General features: G+C 38.4%; 1 protein-coding gene across 4 annotated transcripts in view; it reads left to right on the top strand.

Moving 5' to 3' along the window:
* Nucleotides 1-16,309, top strand: part of ZNF462 (zinc finger protein 462) — a 155,663-nt gene extending 139,354 nt beyond the window's left edge. For all 4 annotated transcript variants that reach the window (XM_037727893.1, XM_017498575.2, XM_037727894.1 and 1 more), the window contains exons 11-13: nucleotides 5,955-6,087; nucleotides 12,258-12,381; nucleotides 13,611-16,309. In XM_037727893.1, coding sequence (XP_037583821.1) covers nucleotides 5,955-6,087; nucleotides 12,258-12,381; nucleotides 13,611-13,818 — 465 coding nt within the window. In that variant the 3' untranslated portion in view covers nucleotides 13,819-16,309. The remainder of the gene's footprint in view (nucleotides 1-5,954; nucleotides 6,088-12,257; nucleotides 12,382-13,610) is intronic.
* Nucleotides 16,310-20,985: the final 4,676 nt, after the last annotated feature.

Here is a 20,985-nt window from a genome sequence, read left to right as displayed (position 1 = left end):
CCATAAAAAACAAAGAAATTCTAACATTTGGGACAACATGGATGAACTTTGAATATCTTTCCTTGAAGCTTTTACAGCAACTCTAATTGAGATGCTCTTATGAGAATTCAAGATTTTTTTTACTTGCACTTTTGACCATCCTGCTGTAAGAGATCGTAGAGACAATACTTTGCTGAATCTTTCTCCCATTGATTTCTTTCTCTCATTCCCATTCTGATTTTTAAAGACAGGCAGAGACGATCTGCCTTTTGAGTAGACCACTTGGTAAGTCAGGGGTTGGCAAACTATGGTTCATGGACCAAATCTGACCCACCTCCTGTTTTTATATGGCCCACTCTCTAAGGATGGTCTTTACATATTTTAATGATTGAAAATTTTTTTAAAAAAATATAATGTGAAATTATATTAAATTCAGATTTCACTTTCCCTAAATAAAGGTTTATTTGAATGCAGCTGTGCTCATCCATTGGCTTACTGTTTATGGTTGCTTCTGAGCTACAACAGCAGTTGAATAGTTGTGACAAAGACTATAGGGTTCTGAAAGCCTAAAATATTTGCTTATCTAACCCTTTACACAAAAAGTTTGCCAGCTGGTGTTTTAAGTCATTCAGAATCTTCACAGCACTGCACATTCTTTTTAACATCAACATGCAGTATTAGGTAATATGAGCATCCTGGTTAGGTGCCTCTTTTTGAAGGTATAAATGTTAAGTAATAGAGGCAACCTTGCAATTAAAAACTCTGGAAACATTAAGTGGGCTTTCTCCATCACAATCTCTCCTATTTGATGCCTGCAGTGTAATCTGAAGACAAAGAGTTCAGTTCCATTCTGTTATTAACAAGCATGTTTGTATCAGTCTTCTATCAGACTGAGTTTGCTACCCTGGTACAATATGAAAATGCATGTTCAACTTGATAATATTTGTAAATCACATATAATAATTATTGCCTTAGAATATGCCAGAAGTATGGAAATATATGCTAAGACCAGATCCAAACCATTTTACTGAATGATTAAAAGCCAACAAATAGACAAAGCTTGAACATTGAGTGTGGAAGTGGGGTTTCAGTGTCCTCACTTCAGGGTTAAAGGATAAAACATTTGGCACCAGATATAGGTGATGGGGAGGAAGGCAGCAAATCACACTGCCACGTATGTACCTATGCAACAATATTGCATGTTCTTCACATGTACCCCAAAACCTAAAATGCAATAAAATAAAAATAATAATAATAATAATAAAAAGGAAACAATAAAATATTTTTTTCTTGAAAAAAAAAAATTTGGCACCTATTCTCACTTTTGTTTATTTATTTTTTGAGTTGGAGTCTTGCTCTGTTACCCAGGATAGAGTACAGTGGCATGATTTCGGCTCACTGCAACCTCCACTTCCCAGGTTCAAACAATTCTCCTGTCTCAGCCTTCCAAGTGGTTGGGATTACAGGCCACCACACCTGGCTAGTTTCTATACTTTTAGTAGAGATGGGGTTTTACCATGTTGGCCGGGCTGGTCTCAAACTCCTGACCTCAAGGGATCCACCCACTTCAGCCTCCCAAAGTGCTGGGATTATAGGTGTGAGCCATTGCACCCAGCCCTCATCTCACGTTCTCATAGGACAGATGACTTCACCAACTCTGGATTCATGGCCTTCACAGGGCACCTTGAGTGAGTGGGCATTCACAAATAGCTTTCACAGGAATAAAGATCTGTATATCGTTTTCTAGTCTGAATGATTGTGTATCTGAAAAAGCCACCCTTCAAGAACATATATGGCTCCTTTCACCTACAGAAGGCTGCAAGGAACCAGGTTCTAAATCTCAAACTCTTAGGCTTGCTCTTTCTCCCTTTGTTGTGGACCTTTGGGGAAATGATAATAAACTCATTCTCATCTTTAGAGGAAAATACTTTATTTCTCTCAATATGTCATCTACACCATCAAGAAGTTATTCAGATACCCACCAATCTCCAGGCCCAGAAAGTACTGTCATCAGTTCAGAAATAGATGGGAGCTTTTATAAAGTCTACACCTTTTGACTTGGACCCTGTAATTTCACATCTGGAAAGTAAGCCTATAAAATTAAAACTAAGCATGAATAAAAGACTGAAATACAAAAAGGTTTATTACTGTATGTAATAAATATTTTTAATGGTAAGAAGCCAGAAATGATCCACGGTAAATTCATACAGGAATGAATAGTCAAGTAAACTATCACATATCCACTTGATGAATTGCTATGTAGTGATTAAAAAATACATTTATTCAGAGAATGATGAGTACACTGTGCCAGGCATGAAAAAGTAGGATATACACCTGTTTGTTTTAACATGATAAAAGCAATGTAAATAATCTACGGATAGAGAACAAGAATACAAAACTACAATAATTCATTAACAGTTATATATAGGTAACTGGACTTTAAATGAGATTTTTTTTTGTATTTTTGTAAATTTTTTTGTGAATGTTTATATAAAAGAAACTTTTAAGTGAAAATGAAGGTGTCCAGTAGCCAGGAGACAAGAATAACACACCCTCTAATCTAGACACTATGCTGACTATGTGGGGGTTCCGCTGTAAGTAAGACTCACAGCAAGGCTTTCCTCATAGTTTGTAGCTGTATTGGGGAAGTGCAGGCCATAAACAATTCGTTACTGAATGGGGGTGCTCTCAAAGGGGAATGCAGAGTGCTGTGAAACCATGGAGCAAGGATATCAAGCAGGAGAAGTTTAAGGACGCTCTCCCAGATGAAATGACAGAAGCGGGGCTAGGAGATTAAGGAGTCAACACATGAAGCCAGCAGGCAGAAGAGAGTTTCAGACAGGTGAGATGGTGGAGGGACAGACTCCTCAAGGGCATGACCTCAGTAAGTTCAGGGTGGTGGGAGCAAGGAGGAGCTTGGAGAAGATGTGCCAGAATAACATGAGAGCCGGCTGTGTAAACGACAGTAAGAAATTTGTATTTCATCCTCAGGGCAAGCAGAAACTGACACAAAGAGATTTAAATTTTTTCAAAGATTGCTTTGACCACACTAAAGAATCAGATACAAGAAGGGACAAGATTAGGTGCTGGGAGACCAATACGGGAGGGGAAGGGGCTTGCAATAATCCAGGTAAGAGATGATAATGGGCTCAGGAATGCAGAAAAGAGTCTTCCTTTTGTGTTAGGATTAATATTTGGATGGATGGCTTGGGGATTTCAAATACCGTCATAACCCAAAACAATAAAGAGTTTTTATTTTAAAATCTTCTAATTACATAGCAAAAATTTTAGTTCTCATTTTTAAATCTTTTAATTGCCTAGCAGAGATTTTAGAAATCTTCAGGACCAAATAAATCCTGGGTTAGCCTGGGATGAACATCATACTGTGAAAATGTCATGTACTATTTTAAAATCGTGCAGAATTTAAAATGTTAACAGTTTTCCAGTGAAGGGATGATGGTGCTGGGAAAATGGACAAATACAGTCTTAAAAAAAAACCCAGAATGGGGGGGGGGGGAAAATAACATTTGGTTTGGTGACAGATCTCCTTCTGTCACCAAGAACGCCAAAAGAAGCAGGGGTTCCAATGTGGACCCCAGGGGCTGACACACAACAAGTCAGGCTTCCAGGAATCCTTGATGAATGAATGAATGAATGGATGAATGAATGAATGAATGAATGAAAACAACTAGCTTAAAGCAGATGTTTGAAGATTCTGTTTTGGTCTTCTTGGTTTCATTATTTTTGTTTCATGGTGACAGCCCACCCCTCATGTCCTTTACATGTATTTGTAGTTTCCCTGATTACTAATGGTGAGAAGCATGGGAGAAAGTGACCCAGGAAAGGCTGCCTTTTATGTACTAGTCACTTAAAAATACTTTTCTTCAAATGTATGTAAAAATTAGGCAAATTGGAACTTTGCCCACTTTTATTGAAAAATTAGCAAGCCAGAAAACTTTTTATTCAAATATTTATCATAAATGCTATTTGGCTAAAATGTAGACTCTGTGACTAAACATAATTTCGTAAATATCCATTTACAATGCTTGTTGTAAGCATTTCCAAAAGCCAAAACTAGAAAAGCCTCACATTCCCAGAAAGGGGAAGGAAATTACATTTTGGGGGACTGTTGTGTTTCAAGCATTATACTGACCTCCTTTTACAAATAAAGTTATCAGGGACATATATTGAGTGATTTATTCAGAATCTAGTGGTTAATGGCAAATCCTAAACTTGAACTCAGGTCTGTCTGACTTCAAAGCACATGTTCCTTGTGCTATTCCATTTTGCTCTTATGTCATAGAAGGAAATCAGTGAAAATGTTAAAGCCCTAGTTAGTAAGACGCTACAAGCAAAAGTCCTTTGGAAACCGTTACTGTGGACTTAGAGGGGAAGAAAAATAAATCAGGATTTGGAATTGACCTGTTTCTCCTTTTTCTTGCCTTAGTCTCTCCATTTTTAAAGCTTTTTTAATTGAGAAAAACAAGAAGTTGCCTTTCCTGTGTGTTTAGTGTTAAGATTGTTCTCTACATCTTGTCCACCCTCGTGTTGAGTTGTTTTCGAAGTTAACTAATTTCATGAAGCTCATTGTTACAGATAGATCAGTGTGTTTTTTCTCTTGTTTTAAAAGGAGTTTTTTCTCTGAGTTCTTCTCCTTCTGAATGCTACCTATGTATTACAGGATGTTCTTGGGACAGTATTTTGCCTCAGTCTCTTAGACCTGGTACTCTGAGGCTCCTTAGATTTGTCACAGTCAGTGATGATGTTCCCATCTCCCAGGCACAGGGAATTGGTGTTCACCAAATCTTAGTTCCAGTCTGGTTCCAGAGAATATTTTGGACTTGTCTTGTAAATTATCTCTTTCCTCTCCTGTGCCCTCTTACCACTCTGTCTCTACTATGGCAGCTGGGGAAGTCCACCTTGGAATCTGATTTATGATGTCTGTCTTCTCTCTTCAACTCACTGTGAGCCTCTGGAGGCCAGAACCAGGTCTCAGTCATCTTGTGTGTCCCCACCCCAGGCCTCCAACGAGGCAAGCATAACACCACACATAGAGGCATAGCCCATGGCTGTCTCTTGGCTTTAGCCCTGTACCAGCTTGTCAATTCTGATATTCTATGCATGCAACTGGAGAGCTTCTGAAAAGCGATTCATGAAGAAGGTAAATTTTGTGCTACCATTGATCTGAGAACCCAAAGTGGAAAATCATTAAAAACTTTTCTTAGTGTAAATTTTTGTTTCCCTCTAATGATATTTTGAAGAAAGCTTGGATTCCGACATTATTCCAACCACATTTTACCTAAAGAGAAACCAGCCATAGTTAACACTTTTAAAGGGCTTTTAGGGGTTAGTTATCTAGGTTTTTTACAGATACTCCCACCCTCGATATATAGGCTGTGGGTAGCTTCAAAAACAGTAGTAACACTAACAGTAGTAATATTATCTTCCATTTAAACTCGAGTTAAGGATCAGATAGCTATCATCTGGTCTAACCTGGGACACCCCACAACACCCTGGTTGATGGGATCATGGTAAAGAAGGTTGTATTGTGTCTCATGCTGGTGGCCAGCATGCTTGCAGAACCTCTTCACCTGCAGAAGTATTTGAAACTTGAGTTCTTATGAGAGTTACACCTTTGAATTTAACTAAAATACACATGTTTTGGATATTTATACTCTAGGCTTCATCTTACTTTTGGTCTCCTGCATACTATAGCTCATGTTTCTTCACAGGTTTGGTAATGCAGGTCCAGGGTGCACAAGTTCCAGTGAAAATGATGGAATGTGGGAGCAAAGGGCAGCTCCATCTTCAAAAGTATCAAAATGAAGAAAAAGACCTCTTGGGCCCCTGGGTTGTTTGGTCCTGGTTCTAAAACCACAGTCCTAGGAAAATGATGTTGGAAAGATCTCTACATCAAGGAGAACCCCATTTGGTCTGTAGTTTATTATTCCATCATTTGTTTGGGCCTTTTTCAGGTAAGCCGTAACTTTGAGCTGGTTGGACGGGTTAACTTGGATCAGCTGGAACAGATGAAGGAAAAAATGGAGAGCTCCAGCAGTGATGATGAGGACAAGGAAGAAGAAATGAACAGCAAGGCTGAAGACAGAGGTTAGTCTTATCCTGCCCTCCCAGTCCCAGATGGTATCTGGCATGTCCGTGGTGAGACAGAAGGGAGAAAGGAGGTTGCTGTAGGAATAACAGAAGGAATGATCCTTCTTAGTTAAGTAGCAGAACAGACTGACTTAGGAAACACATAAAGGGCTGTGTCTTTGTAAACTATTACCAGCTATAGAAATGCCAAGGAAAACAGACATTTTCTCCCTAATTATAGATATATGTTTGTTGAAAAATAGATGGCAGTGATTCATTTTTAATAAGGACAACTGGTATCTAGGGAATCTTTAGAATAAGGACAAGCAGACAGCAAGATGGATGACACTGTAGAGCTATAGAGGAATGAGAATGAACTTCCAGTTGAATGCTTATTTAAAATTACTGCTGCTGGGGCACACACACACAGTTGGAACTGCAGGGGAGACTGCAAAGAACTTGAGCCCCTGCCCCCTGATGCCCCTCTGTGTGGCCCTTTTCTTAACCCACTTTGTGCTCTGACTTGCTTTGTAAAGAGAGAGAAAGAGAGACCACCTCTTTCATTCAACTTAAAATTTACAGAATACACTGGGGAAAGTTTTGTGGGACTTTGGTACTATTTTTCTAACTTCCTGTGAGTCTATAATTAATTCAAAATGAAAAAATTTTCAAAAGTGTATTTAGTTGTAGATATACATTTATGTGATTCAGAATTGGTTTTCTATATTGTTTAACATAGAATATTGTGGAAAACCCCAGACTATGCATACAAGAATATAGGCTGGGATATGTTACTTTAGTTATTGCAGATTTATCAAAAGCACGTGGATAATATAAACATCAGAAATCAACATTGCAGATATCAACCCAGAGATGAGAATAGTACAAGTTGCCATTGCTGAGTACCATTAAGTGCTACTCTCAGTGCTGGTGTTTTTTATATAACATTTTTCTTTAATCTCATGGACTGAAGAGGACTATACATTTAGCCTGCCTGAATTTGGCTTCCAGTTCTGCTACTTACTATCTAGATGGCTTAGGGTAAATTATTTTATCTCGTTGTACATTCATCATCTATAAAATAATAACAATAATTACAATGAGAATAATATCACCTCCCTCCTGAGATTGTTTTAAAATTTTTTTAATTAAATTAAAAATGTCCAAACATCAGAGTTTGGACATTTTTATTTATTTATTTTTTAATTATTTTTAATTGATAAAAATTGTATATATTTACGATGTACAGCATGTTTCAAAATATGTATACGTTGTGGGAAGTTAAATCAATCTAATTAACATATTCATTACCACACATACTTGCCATTTTTTATGGTGAAAACACTTAAATCTCCTCTCTTGGCAATTGTCAGGTATACAATATGTTGTTATTAACCGTAGTCACTGTTGTACAATAGATCTCTTGAGCTTATTCTTCTATGACTGAAATTTTGTATCCTGTGAACAACATCTCCCCAAACCTCCAGCCCCTGGCAACCACCATTCTACTATCTGCTTATATGAGTGTGACTTTTCTAGATTCCCCATGTAAGTGAGATCATGCAGTATTTGTGCCTGCCTCTCTGTTCCTGGCTCATGTCACTTAACATAATGTTCTACAAGTTAATCTATGTTGTCACAAATGACAGGATTTCATATTTTTTAAGGCTGAATAGTATTTCATATGTGTACATTCCACATTTTCTTTATCCATTCCTTTATTGATGGACACCTAGCTAGATTACTTACCTTGGTTATTATGAGTAACCCTACAGTGAACATGAAAGTGCAGATATGTCTTCAATATCCTGCTTTCATTTCCTTTGGCTATACCTAGAAGCGGGATTGCTAGATCAATATGGTAGTTCTACTTTTAATTGTTTGAGGAACCTCCATGTTGTTTCAATAATGGCCGTACTAATTTGCAGCCCCACCAACAGTGTGCAGGACTTCCCTTATCTCCACATTCTCTCTAGCATGTTATCTTTACTCTTTTTGATAATAGCCTTGTAGCAGGTGTGAAGTGATAGCTCATTTTGTGGTTTAATTTGCATTTCCCTGATGATTAGTGACGCTGAACATATTTTCATATGCCTGCTGGTCATTTGTATGTCTTCTCTGGAGAAATGTCTACTCAGATCCTTTGCCATTTTTTAGTCAGGTTATTTTCTATTGAGTTGCTTGATTTCCTAATATGGCATGGGTATTAATCCCTTATCAGATGTATGGTTTGCAAATATTTTCACTCATTTCATAGGTTGTCTGTTACTGTGTTGATTATTTCCTTGGCTATACAGAAGCTTTTTAGTTTGATGTAATTCCGTTTATCTATTTTTGCTTTTGTTGCTTATGCTTATGAGGTTATTTCCAAAAAACCATTGCCTAGACCAGTGTCATGGAGTTTTTCCCCCTTTGTTTTTGTCCGGTTGTTTTATAGTTTTAGGTCTTATATTCAAGTTTTTAGTTCATTTTGAGATAATTCTTGTATCTGATGTGAGATGAGGATCTAATTTCATTCTTCTGCTTTTGGAGGTCCACCTGTTCCAATGCCATTTATTGAAGAAACTGCCCTTTCCCCATTATGTGTTCTTGGCATCTTTGTTGAAACCCAATGGACCATGAATGTGTGGATTTATTTCTGAGCTCTCTGTTCTGTTCTGTTGGTCTGTGTATCTATTTTTATGCCTGTACCATGCCATTTTGATTATTATAGTTTTATAGTCAATTTTAAAGTCAGCTAAGGTGGTGCCTCCAAGTTTGTTTTATTTGCTTAAGGTTGCTTTGGCTATCCAGGGTATGGTTCCATAGGTTGTTGTAAAGATTAAATGAGATAACACACAAGACCTTAGCCCAGTTTCTAGAATATAGTAATCACCTAATAAATGATAAGCCTGCAGTATAGGTGTTATTACTGTGATTTCACAAATGGAAAAATGAAGACCCAGAAAATTTAAGAGTATGTTCCAAGTAAAACCAAAACAAAAAAACATAAACCCTGGAGATCAAATTCAGTTCAAATTTAGGTCTTCTGATTCCAAAGGCAAACCCTCTTCTTACCCTACACACCACTTTCCCAATGTCTTGAGTAGTGTAATCTTCACTGAAGGGGACCTGGCCCTGAAATCTGTCCCTGGCCCTCGGGACTTGCTCTAAGGAGCACTTCTGCAGAATTTCTTTGTGTTTTCTGCTTGTTCTGCCTGAAAACATAAGGAAGCCTATTGGTGGGCTACTTTTCTCTAAGATAGATGTTCTCCGTTCCTTTTCCTGACTTGCACTCACCCTCCCACCATGATGCCAAGGCGAAAGACTATGGGTTTGCAAAGGGGGGCTCCAGTTTGCCTCTTGAATCCCTGACCAAGACAGATAGCAGGAAATGACAGCCAAGGTACACTATCCTGTCAAAAACCCTGTGCCTACAGTCAACCTGAAAAACACATGGACAAATAAAACATCCTTACAATGTAGGTTGATTGTTCTCATAACGTGAGTACTTTTATGAGTAGGGGCTGTATTAATCCATTACTTACAAGAATAATGGTTGTGATCAGAGAAGCATGGCTTTTTTTTTTTCTTTTTCAGACCATTTCATGTTAAGTAATCATTTCACAATGATTTCTTAACATCTCTGCACTATTACCAGAGTTTTCTGGGAAGAGGATACTTTTGACAGAAAGATTCCTCTTTCTTCATGATGCTTTGTGGCCTTGCCTTTCTTTCTCAAGAAATAAATTATTTCTCATTGGATATTATTATGACTTTTTAATCTTTGAAGCTGAGCATGTGTGATTTCAAAGGTTATAAGCATTACCAAAGCAAAAAAAAAAAAAAAAAAAAAAAAAAAAAAAAAAAAAAAAAAAAAAAAAAAAAAAAAAAAAAAACAACCTTTTAGGCCTCCTCTCCCCAAGACTCTGTATAAAAAGGAAAAGGAAAGAAAGAAAACTTGAATTTAAAAGATGGTGGTTGAGATGTCTGAGGGGCACCAGGCAGACTTCCCCATTTTACCCTACTTGACAGCCCCCTTCTACTTGGCACTGTGGCATGCCACTGGAGTGGTCTGGCTGGAAAGGACTTCAGGGTCTCCTCTTCTCACTGGGAAAAGTATAGCGTCCACATTCATGAGCTTCACCACATGGGGGAAAAAAAAGCCCCCAGGGTGGAGAAGCACACATTCCTCTTAGAGGGTGGGGGATTTACATGAGTAACTTCCAGTCATGTTAATGGGAATTACAAGACTAAACCTTCCCTTCCCCCTCACTGATCTTGAAAGAGCAGCCTCCTTTGTCTCATCTCCTTTGAATAGACTGAGAATCAACTTTCCACCATCTAGGTATATTCTTGGCAAGAAGAAGAAATGCACACAATAGCCTCGGATGTTTCTGCCAGACATCTCTGCTTCTAGGAGCAGAGGGCGGGAGGTGGCTTGTAGGCAGCTCTCAGGCTGGTGGAGAGCTCTTGGAAGTGTGGCCAGTGTCCAGTGGCCTCCTCCTTTGTGGGCAGAACTTATTATATGCCATTGGAAAGGACAGATGACTGGTTTCCTGTTTGCAGATTAAAGGTAAAGGAGCAAGTGTACCAGGAACATTATTCCTCTAGATGGCAATTTAGACTTTCATCAGACACCCTCAATTTAGGGGGTTCATAGCCTCGCAGCCACCCCACTCCCTACCTCCTTTCTAAATGCAAGCACTGGATTGAACATGGACACACTGCAGGTCCTGACTAGGAAGCTCAGGGGAGATTTGAAAGAGAAGAATCCAGGCATGAAGAAATCAAAATTAACCCAAGCAGAATCCTCCCTACCCCCTTCTCATTATACAGTTGGGGAGGAGTCAGGAAGGCATTCTGTTGATTTCTTGCCCAAGATAATCCCTGCTAAGGAATTAATGCGCAGAGCAGATGGTGCTGTCTCATTTCCAATGAAAAGAATCAAGGAAGATAGTCTGTGCAATTATTTTTAATGGCTTGTGTGGTGATCTTCTTAATTTGTGAGAAAATGTTTCATCTTTTGTTAAAACTGGCCCCAGTCACATAGCTTTTTGTGCTGAAGATTAAGGCATCACAGAGCCCCCCATCCTGTTGACATCGTCCTGAGAATCTTATTAGATGGGGCATTTCAACCAGGAGGCATCTTCCTGTAATGTCTCGTCTGTGCGGACCAGAGTGATCAGAGTGTAAAGATGATCAACACTTCCCTGTGCAATGCCCTTACTTTGCAACAGGACTGCAGAACTGGCAAGGTCCTGCCATTTATTACCCACATGAAGACTTGGCCCTCTGTAGCATAATGAAACACATATGGGCTAGGAACTCAGGCTAACACAATGGCCATATTAGCTCTTATCTTTGAGTTTGCCAGGAGACGTGGCCTGAAAACAGCCAATCCACATTTATCAGACTTCTAGCATGTGCCCAGTACCATGGAGGAAACAAAACAACTAAGTCAATATTTGATGCCTACAACAGACGGTCCAGAAATGTCTGCCTATTCATGAATATAACCAATTGAGAGGTAGATGCTGGGCAGCTGGCCAGGATCTCTCAATAGCTGGGGACATGTGTTCACATACTGGTTCCCACTTGTCCAGATTCATGTTCATAGTAGATTCTTCATTTGCATATCTCACTCAATGCACATAACTGCCCTGTAAGGTATTGATTATAATATCTATGTTGGATGACCACAAGTCATGAGCCTTCATCCTTACTTGGAACAAGTAGAAGGCCTAAGGTCCACAACACACAACCTGGTCCAGGGCTTTTGGTAGTCTATATTCTTTTTAGCAAACAAAGATAAACCTGTGTCAAAAAGGAAATGAATAGATGCTAACCTGTGAGGCACTAATATAGATCATCACACAAGGGAAAGAATAAATCAGAAAAAATAATGCTCAGATTCCTTTGGAATGAGCAAGCGTCTCTTCAGTCAAGAAAGACCCAGATTATGTGATAGAAGCATTGGGGAGGTGAGGAGGAATGAGGTCTTGGGGCCCAAGAACTAGAAACAGTTGAATGATATCCAAGAAATGCCCTAAGCAGGAAACCTAAGAAAAAGTAAGGAATCTGGAAATTGCTTTCACCGCATGGCATTCTAAGTGAAGGTAGGAGAGAGAGTATCCTAATGAATGCTGACTTACCTATTCTGCCAATTCCCACAGCACACAGGTAACACTTTGGCTTTCTCTTTGCAGAGCTGATGAGATTTTCTGACCACGGGGCTGCTATTAACGCTGAGAAGCGTTTTCCATGTGAATTTTGTGGACGGGCATTTTCACAGGGCTCTGAGTGGGAAAGACATGTGCTGAGACACGGCATGTAAGTCGGGCCATCCCAAGGATGCTTTTGTCCAAAGCAAGAGGTAGGGAGGGAGGGGCTCTTGTTTTTCTTCCCCTGACAGTATGTATACCCCTCTGTGTCACATTTCTGGGCCATGGGAGGAGAGGCAATTGTGAGGAGCCAAGTTTCTCCTTTTCTGTTGTTTTTTTAAAAATGGTCACCCAGTCGCAAGTCAAATGAGGAAAAATCATCTTCATGAATGACAAGTCCCACTCAAGCCCCTGTGCAGAAGTACAGTGTTTTCTCCAGCCAATGTCCCTTTAGTTTTCATTAGCATGACATTCTATAATAGAACGTGAATCGAGGTCAAAAGATCTGGCTTCTGTTCCTGCCTCTGTGACTGATCATTCCCTGTGTGGCCCTGAACATTCCCATGTCCTGCCTCGGGGACAGAGCCAGCTTCTGCCTGCCTCCCAGGTAGGTGAGAGCATACTTGTAAAATATTTATGAGATCCCTGAACATAAAATCAGCCCCTCAAAAAGGTACCGTTAGTCCACCAGACACAGAGAGAACGTAGGATATGGTCTTTTCAGGAGGAAATATGGCTTGTGTGGTGATATGAAGCCTGAAGCCTCAAGGGTCTAGACCTCAGAGAATGTAACCAAGCTTCCCAAGACATAGGTTCCATCTTCAGGTTTTTGCTTTTAGTTTGTTTTCATGATTTGTTTCAGGACCTGACAAATCTTTAGTACCTAAGTTACTCTTTTAGACTTAATAAATATGAATAATCTCCAAGCTTCTGGGTTCAGCTCATCACTTTGAGCATAAAACATTTCTTGATATTACCACTTATGACTCAGTAGAGGAAGTGACATAATGTGACTGTGCTCATCTAGAAACAAAACATGGTATAATAAAAATATAGTATAATAATGGGATGCAGCCAACCACCATGGCACATGTAACAAATCTGTATGTTCTGCACATGTACTCCAGAACGTAAAGCATAATAAAAAATAATAATAATGGATATTTCTGTAAGTTCAAATCTTTAAGATACAGAAATATATGACTTAAGCAAAACATATAGCAGGGATGGATCACTTGGATTTTTTTCATACACCCATGGCATTTGTTCAAAGGAAACCCCAAAGCTTTTACAGGATCAGGAAAATAAAGACACTTGAGGGCTTTTATTATTTATTTGTTTAATAAGAGAAATATAGATAAGTATACTCATCTGTATCTTCAATAAATGTTTTTCCAGGGCATTGAATGACACTAAGCAGGTGAGCAGAGAAGAAATCCACTCAAAAGAGATCATGGAGAACAGTGTTAAAATGCCCTCCATAGAGGAAAAGGAAGATGATGAGGCCATTGGGATAGACTTTTCCCTAAAGAATGAAACAGTAGCCATCTGTGTAGTAACTGCCGACAAATCTCTCCTGGAGAATGCAGAGGCCAAAAACGAATAAGCGTTTGGTGAAATTCTTAATCAAACCTTACTTGAACAGTGATGAAAAAGTGGGAGGGCTGGCTTGGGCTGAGAAGGGAGGGACAGAAAAGAGAAGACAGAACAAAGCTGCTTTTTAGGACTGAACAATCTATTTTCAAAGCACTGGTACCTGTGTGAGTGAGTATGTAAATTAAAGTTATTTAAATGGTTGGAATATGTGGCTCCTTTTCCATCACTACATCTTTTCTTCCGGATCTTCATCATGGAAGTTTCATTTGTTGCGGAATATGGAAGCACCTCCCAAGGGTACGGTGCACTCTGTGGTGGTCTTGGACAGTATGTGGAAACAGAAGCTCCGTGACAGTACAAGACTTCTCATTGGGGAGCAACTTTTTGACGCACAACTTTTGGTGCGTTTTTCTAGTTTTAATACCTTAAGCTTTTTCAAGACCTAACTGCAGCCGCTTTGGGAAAAAAACAAAAAACAAAAACAGAAAACAAAAAAAAGAAACTGCTTTGCATAAAACAGTCACCTGTTTCCTAGTACCTCAAACTTAACCAAGGGAACTCTCTGCATTTGTCAGTACTACCTGTCGTCGTTGTGGTTAAATGTAGAGAGAACTGCTGGGCAAGATGGTGAATGGAGAAAAAAAAGAGTTTTAAAGAAAGGAACACAAATTGTGCTTAAAATCCCCATGTGGGTTTTATTTCTTAAAATACTGTGATTTTTTTAATTATTTTAGTAAAAAACAAAACAAAAAAAAGAAACAGACTTTAATTATTAGATAACTGTTTGTGAATTGTCATCCTTTATTCCAGGTAAGCTGTTTATTAGTGTTCAACTATAATTTAGAATTTGGTAGATTCATGTGAGCTAATTTTAAGGTGGTTGTGGAGTTTTGTTTGCCACATGTTTATTTTCTATCAATTTGAGTGTTACAAACACAGCACAATTCAGTTTTTCATATGAATTGTTTTTTGTGTGTGTGTTGTTACTGTTGTTTTAATTTGGGGGCAAGGGAGATTTAGTTTTTTTGTGAATAGGAATGTTTTTATTTTAAACATGAAAATAACAAAGAAGTTAACTTTTTTTTTTTTTTTTAATTTAACTAAAGAACCAAACTTTCGGCACAGCTATGCAGCTTGTGGGCCAGACGAGGAGGTCCTCCTCACCCTTTTGTTGCCTGTCAAATTCACGCATTATCCGTCTCACACAAATAATTTCTGTTAGGATTGGCTGGCTTTTGTGTGTGATTTTAAAATCTGTGTTTTGTTTCTGATGGCATTATGTTTTGTAGGGGGTCTTCATTTATTTAGGGGACGAGGGGATGTACTAGAATCCCATCCCTTTGGTGAGAGTGGACAAGAAATAACATATATCCTACAAGGAGCCTGGAGAACTACTTTCTTTCTTTTCTTTCTTTTTTTTTTCTTTAAATCTAGCTGCCAGCTGCTCTGTCCCCCATATCAGCTTTTTCAGGAGGGAGCAGCTTAGACTAAATCTAAGCTTACATTTATAATATGTTCTGATTGTGAACAAAGGGTTTCGTTCCAAAAAATAGAAAAGAACTTTTCTTGAAGCCTAGGTTTTAGAAGCCCGTGTGTGCGTGTGCTTGGATGTGTGTGTGCATGTGTGAGTGTGTGTGTGTGTGTGTGTGTGTGCATGTGTGAGTCCTTTGGTTTTCATGATTTTTTTTTTTTTTTTACTTGGAAGGGTTGTGGGAGGGTGGGAGGGAAGAAAGGGAAGGGGAATTGCTGAGATGACAGTGTCCCACACAGCTTCAAATAAAATCCATGGAAAGATGTTGCATTTGTGGAATAAGTGCTTACTTGAAAAGCATGTTCTTCTTTTATTTTCTACTGTTAAGAATTTTTATTTGTAGGATATTTGTTTTAATTTAATTTTTAAAGGGATGGGGGCCATGATGTGGAAACCAGAAAATGGGGAAAGTGTGAACTATCCAGACAAAGATTCATTTTGTGTCTCTATTTGTTTTTAATTGGCCTCATTTCAAATGTATTAAACAGTTCCATACCTGGATTGGGTGTTTGTAATGGTTACCAAAAAAAAACAAACAAAAAGAGAAAGAAAAAGGAAAAAAAAAAGAAAATAATTGTGACATGCTTTTATCACTACTTTATTTTTCAAATAACATGTAAATATTGTAATCCATTGGATTTTGTTTTGCTAACCTGTTAATAAAAATATGGGACCATTATCCTTTTAACAAGGCTAGAATGTCATTTTTTCTTTTTCAAACATATACCTGATATTTTGTGGCCGCACATTTTGGATGCATTATTATAATTCTGTTGACTTGTAATGACATAGAATTTACAACATTTTTTGTTGTTGTTTAATTTATACAGAGGACATTTTTTTCAGAGCTTGAGAGAAGAAAATAAATAGCAAAATGATAACCTATTGACTCCAGTAATCAGTGTTTCCCAATACTTCATAAAAGATAGGGAGACCCTGAGTCCTTGAAGCCAAGGGTTTAAAAAAAAAAAAAAAAAAAAAAAAAAAAAAATTAAAAAAAAAAAAAAAAAAAAAAAAAAAAAAAAAAACACAAGTAGGTTATTCAAGTTGTTTGCAACATACATTTTGTAATGAAATGTGAGAAATTAATAAAGAATTTTTTTCACATGTGTCTATGTGCATCTGTTGTAAATCATTTACAGATACGATTACAGCTATGAAATCTAGAAATAATACAGCACTACCTTTCAGTGCTTATACACAAGAGATATTTTAAGCCATTGAATCTACATAAGTATGGAAAACAAAGGTAAAACCGAAATGAGGTTGAGCTGGGATTTTCAGATGTTAATATTTTTGCATCAGGTATTCATCACCAACTGAGGGAGTTTTAGGGAAGGAATATTTTCCATCAAAAACGTGAATCAAAGTGATGTGTGAACTTCTGAAGGAGGAGAAGCGCCAGTGATCAAACATCATCTGGGGACCCTGAATCCACAAGCACAGTCACTTTAACTACAAGTCACACCCACTGTATAGGATCCATTTCATTGTTGCCCCACTTGCCTCATGAAAGCCTGAGCCACAGACTATCTTACTGTACATCCTGCAGCAATAATTATCACGATTGAAGTTTTCTTTGAGCTACTCTGTTATAAAATCAATGGAAAAATTAATAGTCTTGAAGCCTAGAAGAAAAGTAAATTAAAATCAACAGCATTAATTATTAACTCAGAGCTGAGTTATACTATCTGCCTCTACCAGTGTTAGAAGTATGGCTCCTGGATCATCTGTTCGGCATTCATTCTAAAAACTTGGTTCTTACTCTCCCTCATCCCCATGCCTGTTACCCCTTCACCAAAGGAACATTGTTGCAAGAATATGTACAACACATTTGGAGGACACAGAAAATTAGATAAGTTAGGACCTAAAGGGAAAATGAGGATTGAGTAGCAAAGTGATGATAGTTGACAAAAAAGTATTTCATGAGGCCACACATTTGACCATAAGCTTGCTTGCTAGGCAAGGCAAAAACAAAGGATCAATCAATAAGATCACACTCTGAGTAACTAGATTCAAATGCTCAAGAGATACTCAACCTTTTCTAGGACTGCGGGATGAGAAGTTTCTCCTATAGTTTTCGGAAAAGAGAAAGTGACTTAATGGGCTTCAGTGTGATACAGCTGTTCTCTCATGGTATCCATGAAATATTTTATGAACAGTGCTTTTACTCAGTTCATGTCTAATCCATATTCTCACTTTGTTTTATGTAAAAGAAATGGAATTTATTGCTATATAAGTCATGGTAGGGGCTGCAACAAGGCAAATCCTGAAATCTCTGGCTTAAACCATAGAGATTTGATTCTTACACAAATACCCTGTGAATGTCTGTGAGGTGCCCTAGACCTATTGACTCGGGAGTCCAGGTTGCTCCATCTAGTGTCGCTGTCATCTCAACACATGACTCTCAAGGTCATTGCTAAGAGCTTGGAAGTGTTCTACCCACTCAAATGCCTGATCCAGGAAGTAGCACACATCACTTTCAGCCTCTTTATGGGCTGGATCTGGTCATTCTGTTCCACCTATCCACAAAGGGGCTAGGAAGTGTTTGCTCTAGTGTGCTTAGGAAGAGCACGTGACTAAGCAGCCTCCACCATAATCAGGAAGTGGTAGAGACAGAAACTCTGGAAGGTACAGGATGCTATCCCATCACATTGTCCACTTCTCTCTCTCATTATTTTCTTTTTCAGAGAAAAGGTCTAGCATTACCCATGCTGGAGTGCAGTGGTGTGATCATAGCTCCCTGCAACCTTGAACCCTGGCCTCAATTGATCCTGCCACCTTACCCTCTGAGTAGCTGGGACTATAGTGTGTGCACCTATTTTTTTTTTCACATGAGGGGTATATACTGGTAATAAAAATGATAAAATTTCAGGGTGTGGCAATATGCATGCTGACTATGATTTGTAATGGCAGCAGTGCCAAGTGATGAGAATGGTCTCTGGTCATGACTACTTGGCTACAGTGTAAAAGCATCCATAGAGAGTAGATAAATGAATAAGTATGGCTGTATTCCAATAAAATTTTTCTCATGGACACTGAAAAAAAAAATGCACTTAACCAAGATTTTGGAGCAAATATTTGGTGCTAGCTATAGCAAGAAACAGGACAGACATGAGATGTGTCATCTGACAGCTCATGAATAGTGAGCATAAATATGCAACATTTGGAGACATGACTTCCACTGGAGATGCCTGGGGCTTGCTAGACCCGTTAGCTTCCTGGTGTGAAGCTTTGACTGCACCTCTGCATTCATACTGGCAGCTCTTGGTAAACAGGGTCTTGATAGTAAATGTGTTTTTTCTGTGCATCCAAAGGAACATATTTGACTCAGGGAGGTATAAAATAAATTGGTTACTCACATACATTTGTTGAGTCTTTTAGTCCTAAGTTTAACAGAAATTACTAGAGTATATTCTTCCCTTGCATCTATCCTTATTGATTCACTATTGGCCACCATTATGGCACAATTCTCAGAGGAATAAGCTTAGCAAAACAAAAGTATCTCTCACTTCCTTTCACTTGTACACTTCTGTGTACATTCCACTTGTGCCAATGGGTGTAGCCTTAAGGAATGGAGAAGCCTTTACCTTCAGAATTTAAAAATTTATGTTTACTATTATTGATGTGACAGTATTAGAGGAGACATTAAAATAAATGTCTGCCCATTAAAATAAAATAAATGTCACTGTCCTACCCCCCACATCCACATCCAGGAACTTTTTCTACCAGTTTCATTTCTGAGCACTTTTTACATGGCTCTAATCAATTTTATAATATGCTTTTTTTCACTTAATTGTATAATTATTTTTCATGTTGCTATAGACTTCATAACTAAAAATGTTCAGAACCACATAACGTATTGAATGAAAACACATAACTCCTGAGTGTTACTGAGCATTTAGATTTTTTGATTTTGCAGTATTATAAATAATGATGTAGCCAACATCTTCTTGCCCATGGCTTCCCCAGCCACATTTTTTGGATAATTTCATTAAATTCTCAGGGTTACAATTAGCATTCAAAAGGGTATTGTTAATTTACACCAACACCAGTCATGAATGGAAGTAATAACTTAAGCATGCCCTTGGATATACAAAAGAGAGGGAGATACTGTGATCATTAATGTAGGTTCTAAAGTCAGCCTACCTGGATTCGAATCCCAGCTGACCCACTTAATTGTGTGATTTCAGGCAAGCTACTTAAACCCTGTTATGTCTTAGCTTCCTTATTTGTAAAATGAAGATAACAGTATTCAACCTTGTGTGCTTTTATTGCAGTTAAAAAATTTCTAGGTATTTCAGCATTACCAAGATATTCACAATTGAGAGGCTGGACTTTCAGATTTGGGTTATCTCTAAAATAATGTTGAGACTCAACAAAATGTGCTTAATCAGGAGAATAATTCTTGTCCAGTTTTGTATGGCCCAAGACCCACTGAAAACTATGATGCCAAAACTGATGGCAGGCACCAATGATAAATTGTTCATGTAGAGTTCATTTGGGGCTTACAAAGGTAATTCACAAAACAATATGATAAGGTCATTTAGAAACAGGGAGGAGGGAGGAACTGGCTGCCTGAGGGATGGGGAGTGGTTGATACTGGAAAAGCTAGGCCATTGAACAGTCTTAAATGACTGGTATGGGGTGTATGCCAGGAAGAAAGAGTGATGGAGAGAGGATATTCCAGGTGGAAAAGGGGGCATTTATGTAATCAAAGAGGGGAAACGTTCTGAGCCTGGTGTTCTGGGGAAGGCAGGTGGTACTGGATGACCCAATGATGAATGCCAAGAGAAGGGGATAAGCCAAAGCTAGAAGGGTTGATCAGAGAATTAATACCATGCCAAAGAGTTTCAATATAAAGAAATGGGGATGCCTGTAAGAATTGTGAGCCCAATAAAGAATTTTAAGAAAGGGATTGACACAATCAGATTTCAGTTTAACGAAGACTATATTCAACTAACAAAGACCATAGGGGTTGGTTAGTTGCCTGCCCAATAGCTATCACTCCCATTTTCCTTACTTAGTTGAAGCCTAATGTTAATTGGAATGGTAATGTACCCAGCTTTTAAAAAACAAATTTCTCAGCTTCCCTTGCAGCTAAGAACACCATATGTCACATTTCTGGCCAATGAAATGTAAGCTGAAACTTTCTGGGGAATTTTTGGTTTCCAATTATAGATATCACCTCTTTCTCCACGCTGCATTCTTCTCCCCTTCTACATCCCCTTTAATCCTCTCTCCTCCTTTATCTTCTTTCTGGAATATGGAGCAGCCATGTTACAACCATGAGACCACAGGAGTATGAAAGTGTGATGCTTTCTAAAGTATAACCTACTGGTAGACTCGAAAGTTGAAGGAGGCTGGGTTCCTAAATGCATTGTGGTTATGCTGTAGAAATGTAGATGGACTCAACCTGAATTTCTTCTGAGATGGAAGTATTAGGAGGGGGAAAGACATTTGTTTAGGCCACTGTTTGGCTTTTTGTTATTTATAGCTGGAAGCAGTTTCTACTAAGTGAAAAAATTCCAAAAGCAATGGTAAGATGAAAGCCTCCATGCTCTATATTGATTGAGCTTGGGCTAGTGGTTTCTTGAAGCCCTTTGGAAGGGAGAATTCGACTCCAGCAGTTGCATTACGTCAGAT

This window comes from Cebus imitator, unplaced genomic scaffold (assembly GCF_001604975.1).
Source record: "Cebus imitator isolate Cc_AM_T3 unplaced genomic scaffold, Cebus_imitator-1.0 Scaffold244, whole genome shotgun sequence".
NCBI classification, from domain to species: domain Eukaryota; kingdom Metazoa; phylum Chordata; class Mammalia; order Primates; family Cebidae; genus Cebus; species Cebus imitator.
The sequence above is the reverse complement of the archived record's forward strand: the minus strand, read 5'-3'. Positions and strand labels throughout refer to the sequence as shown.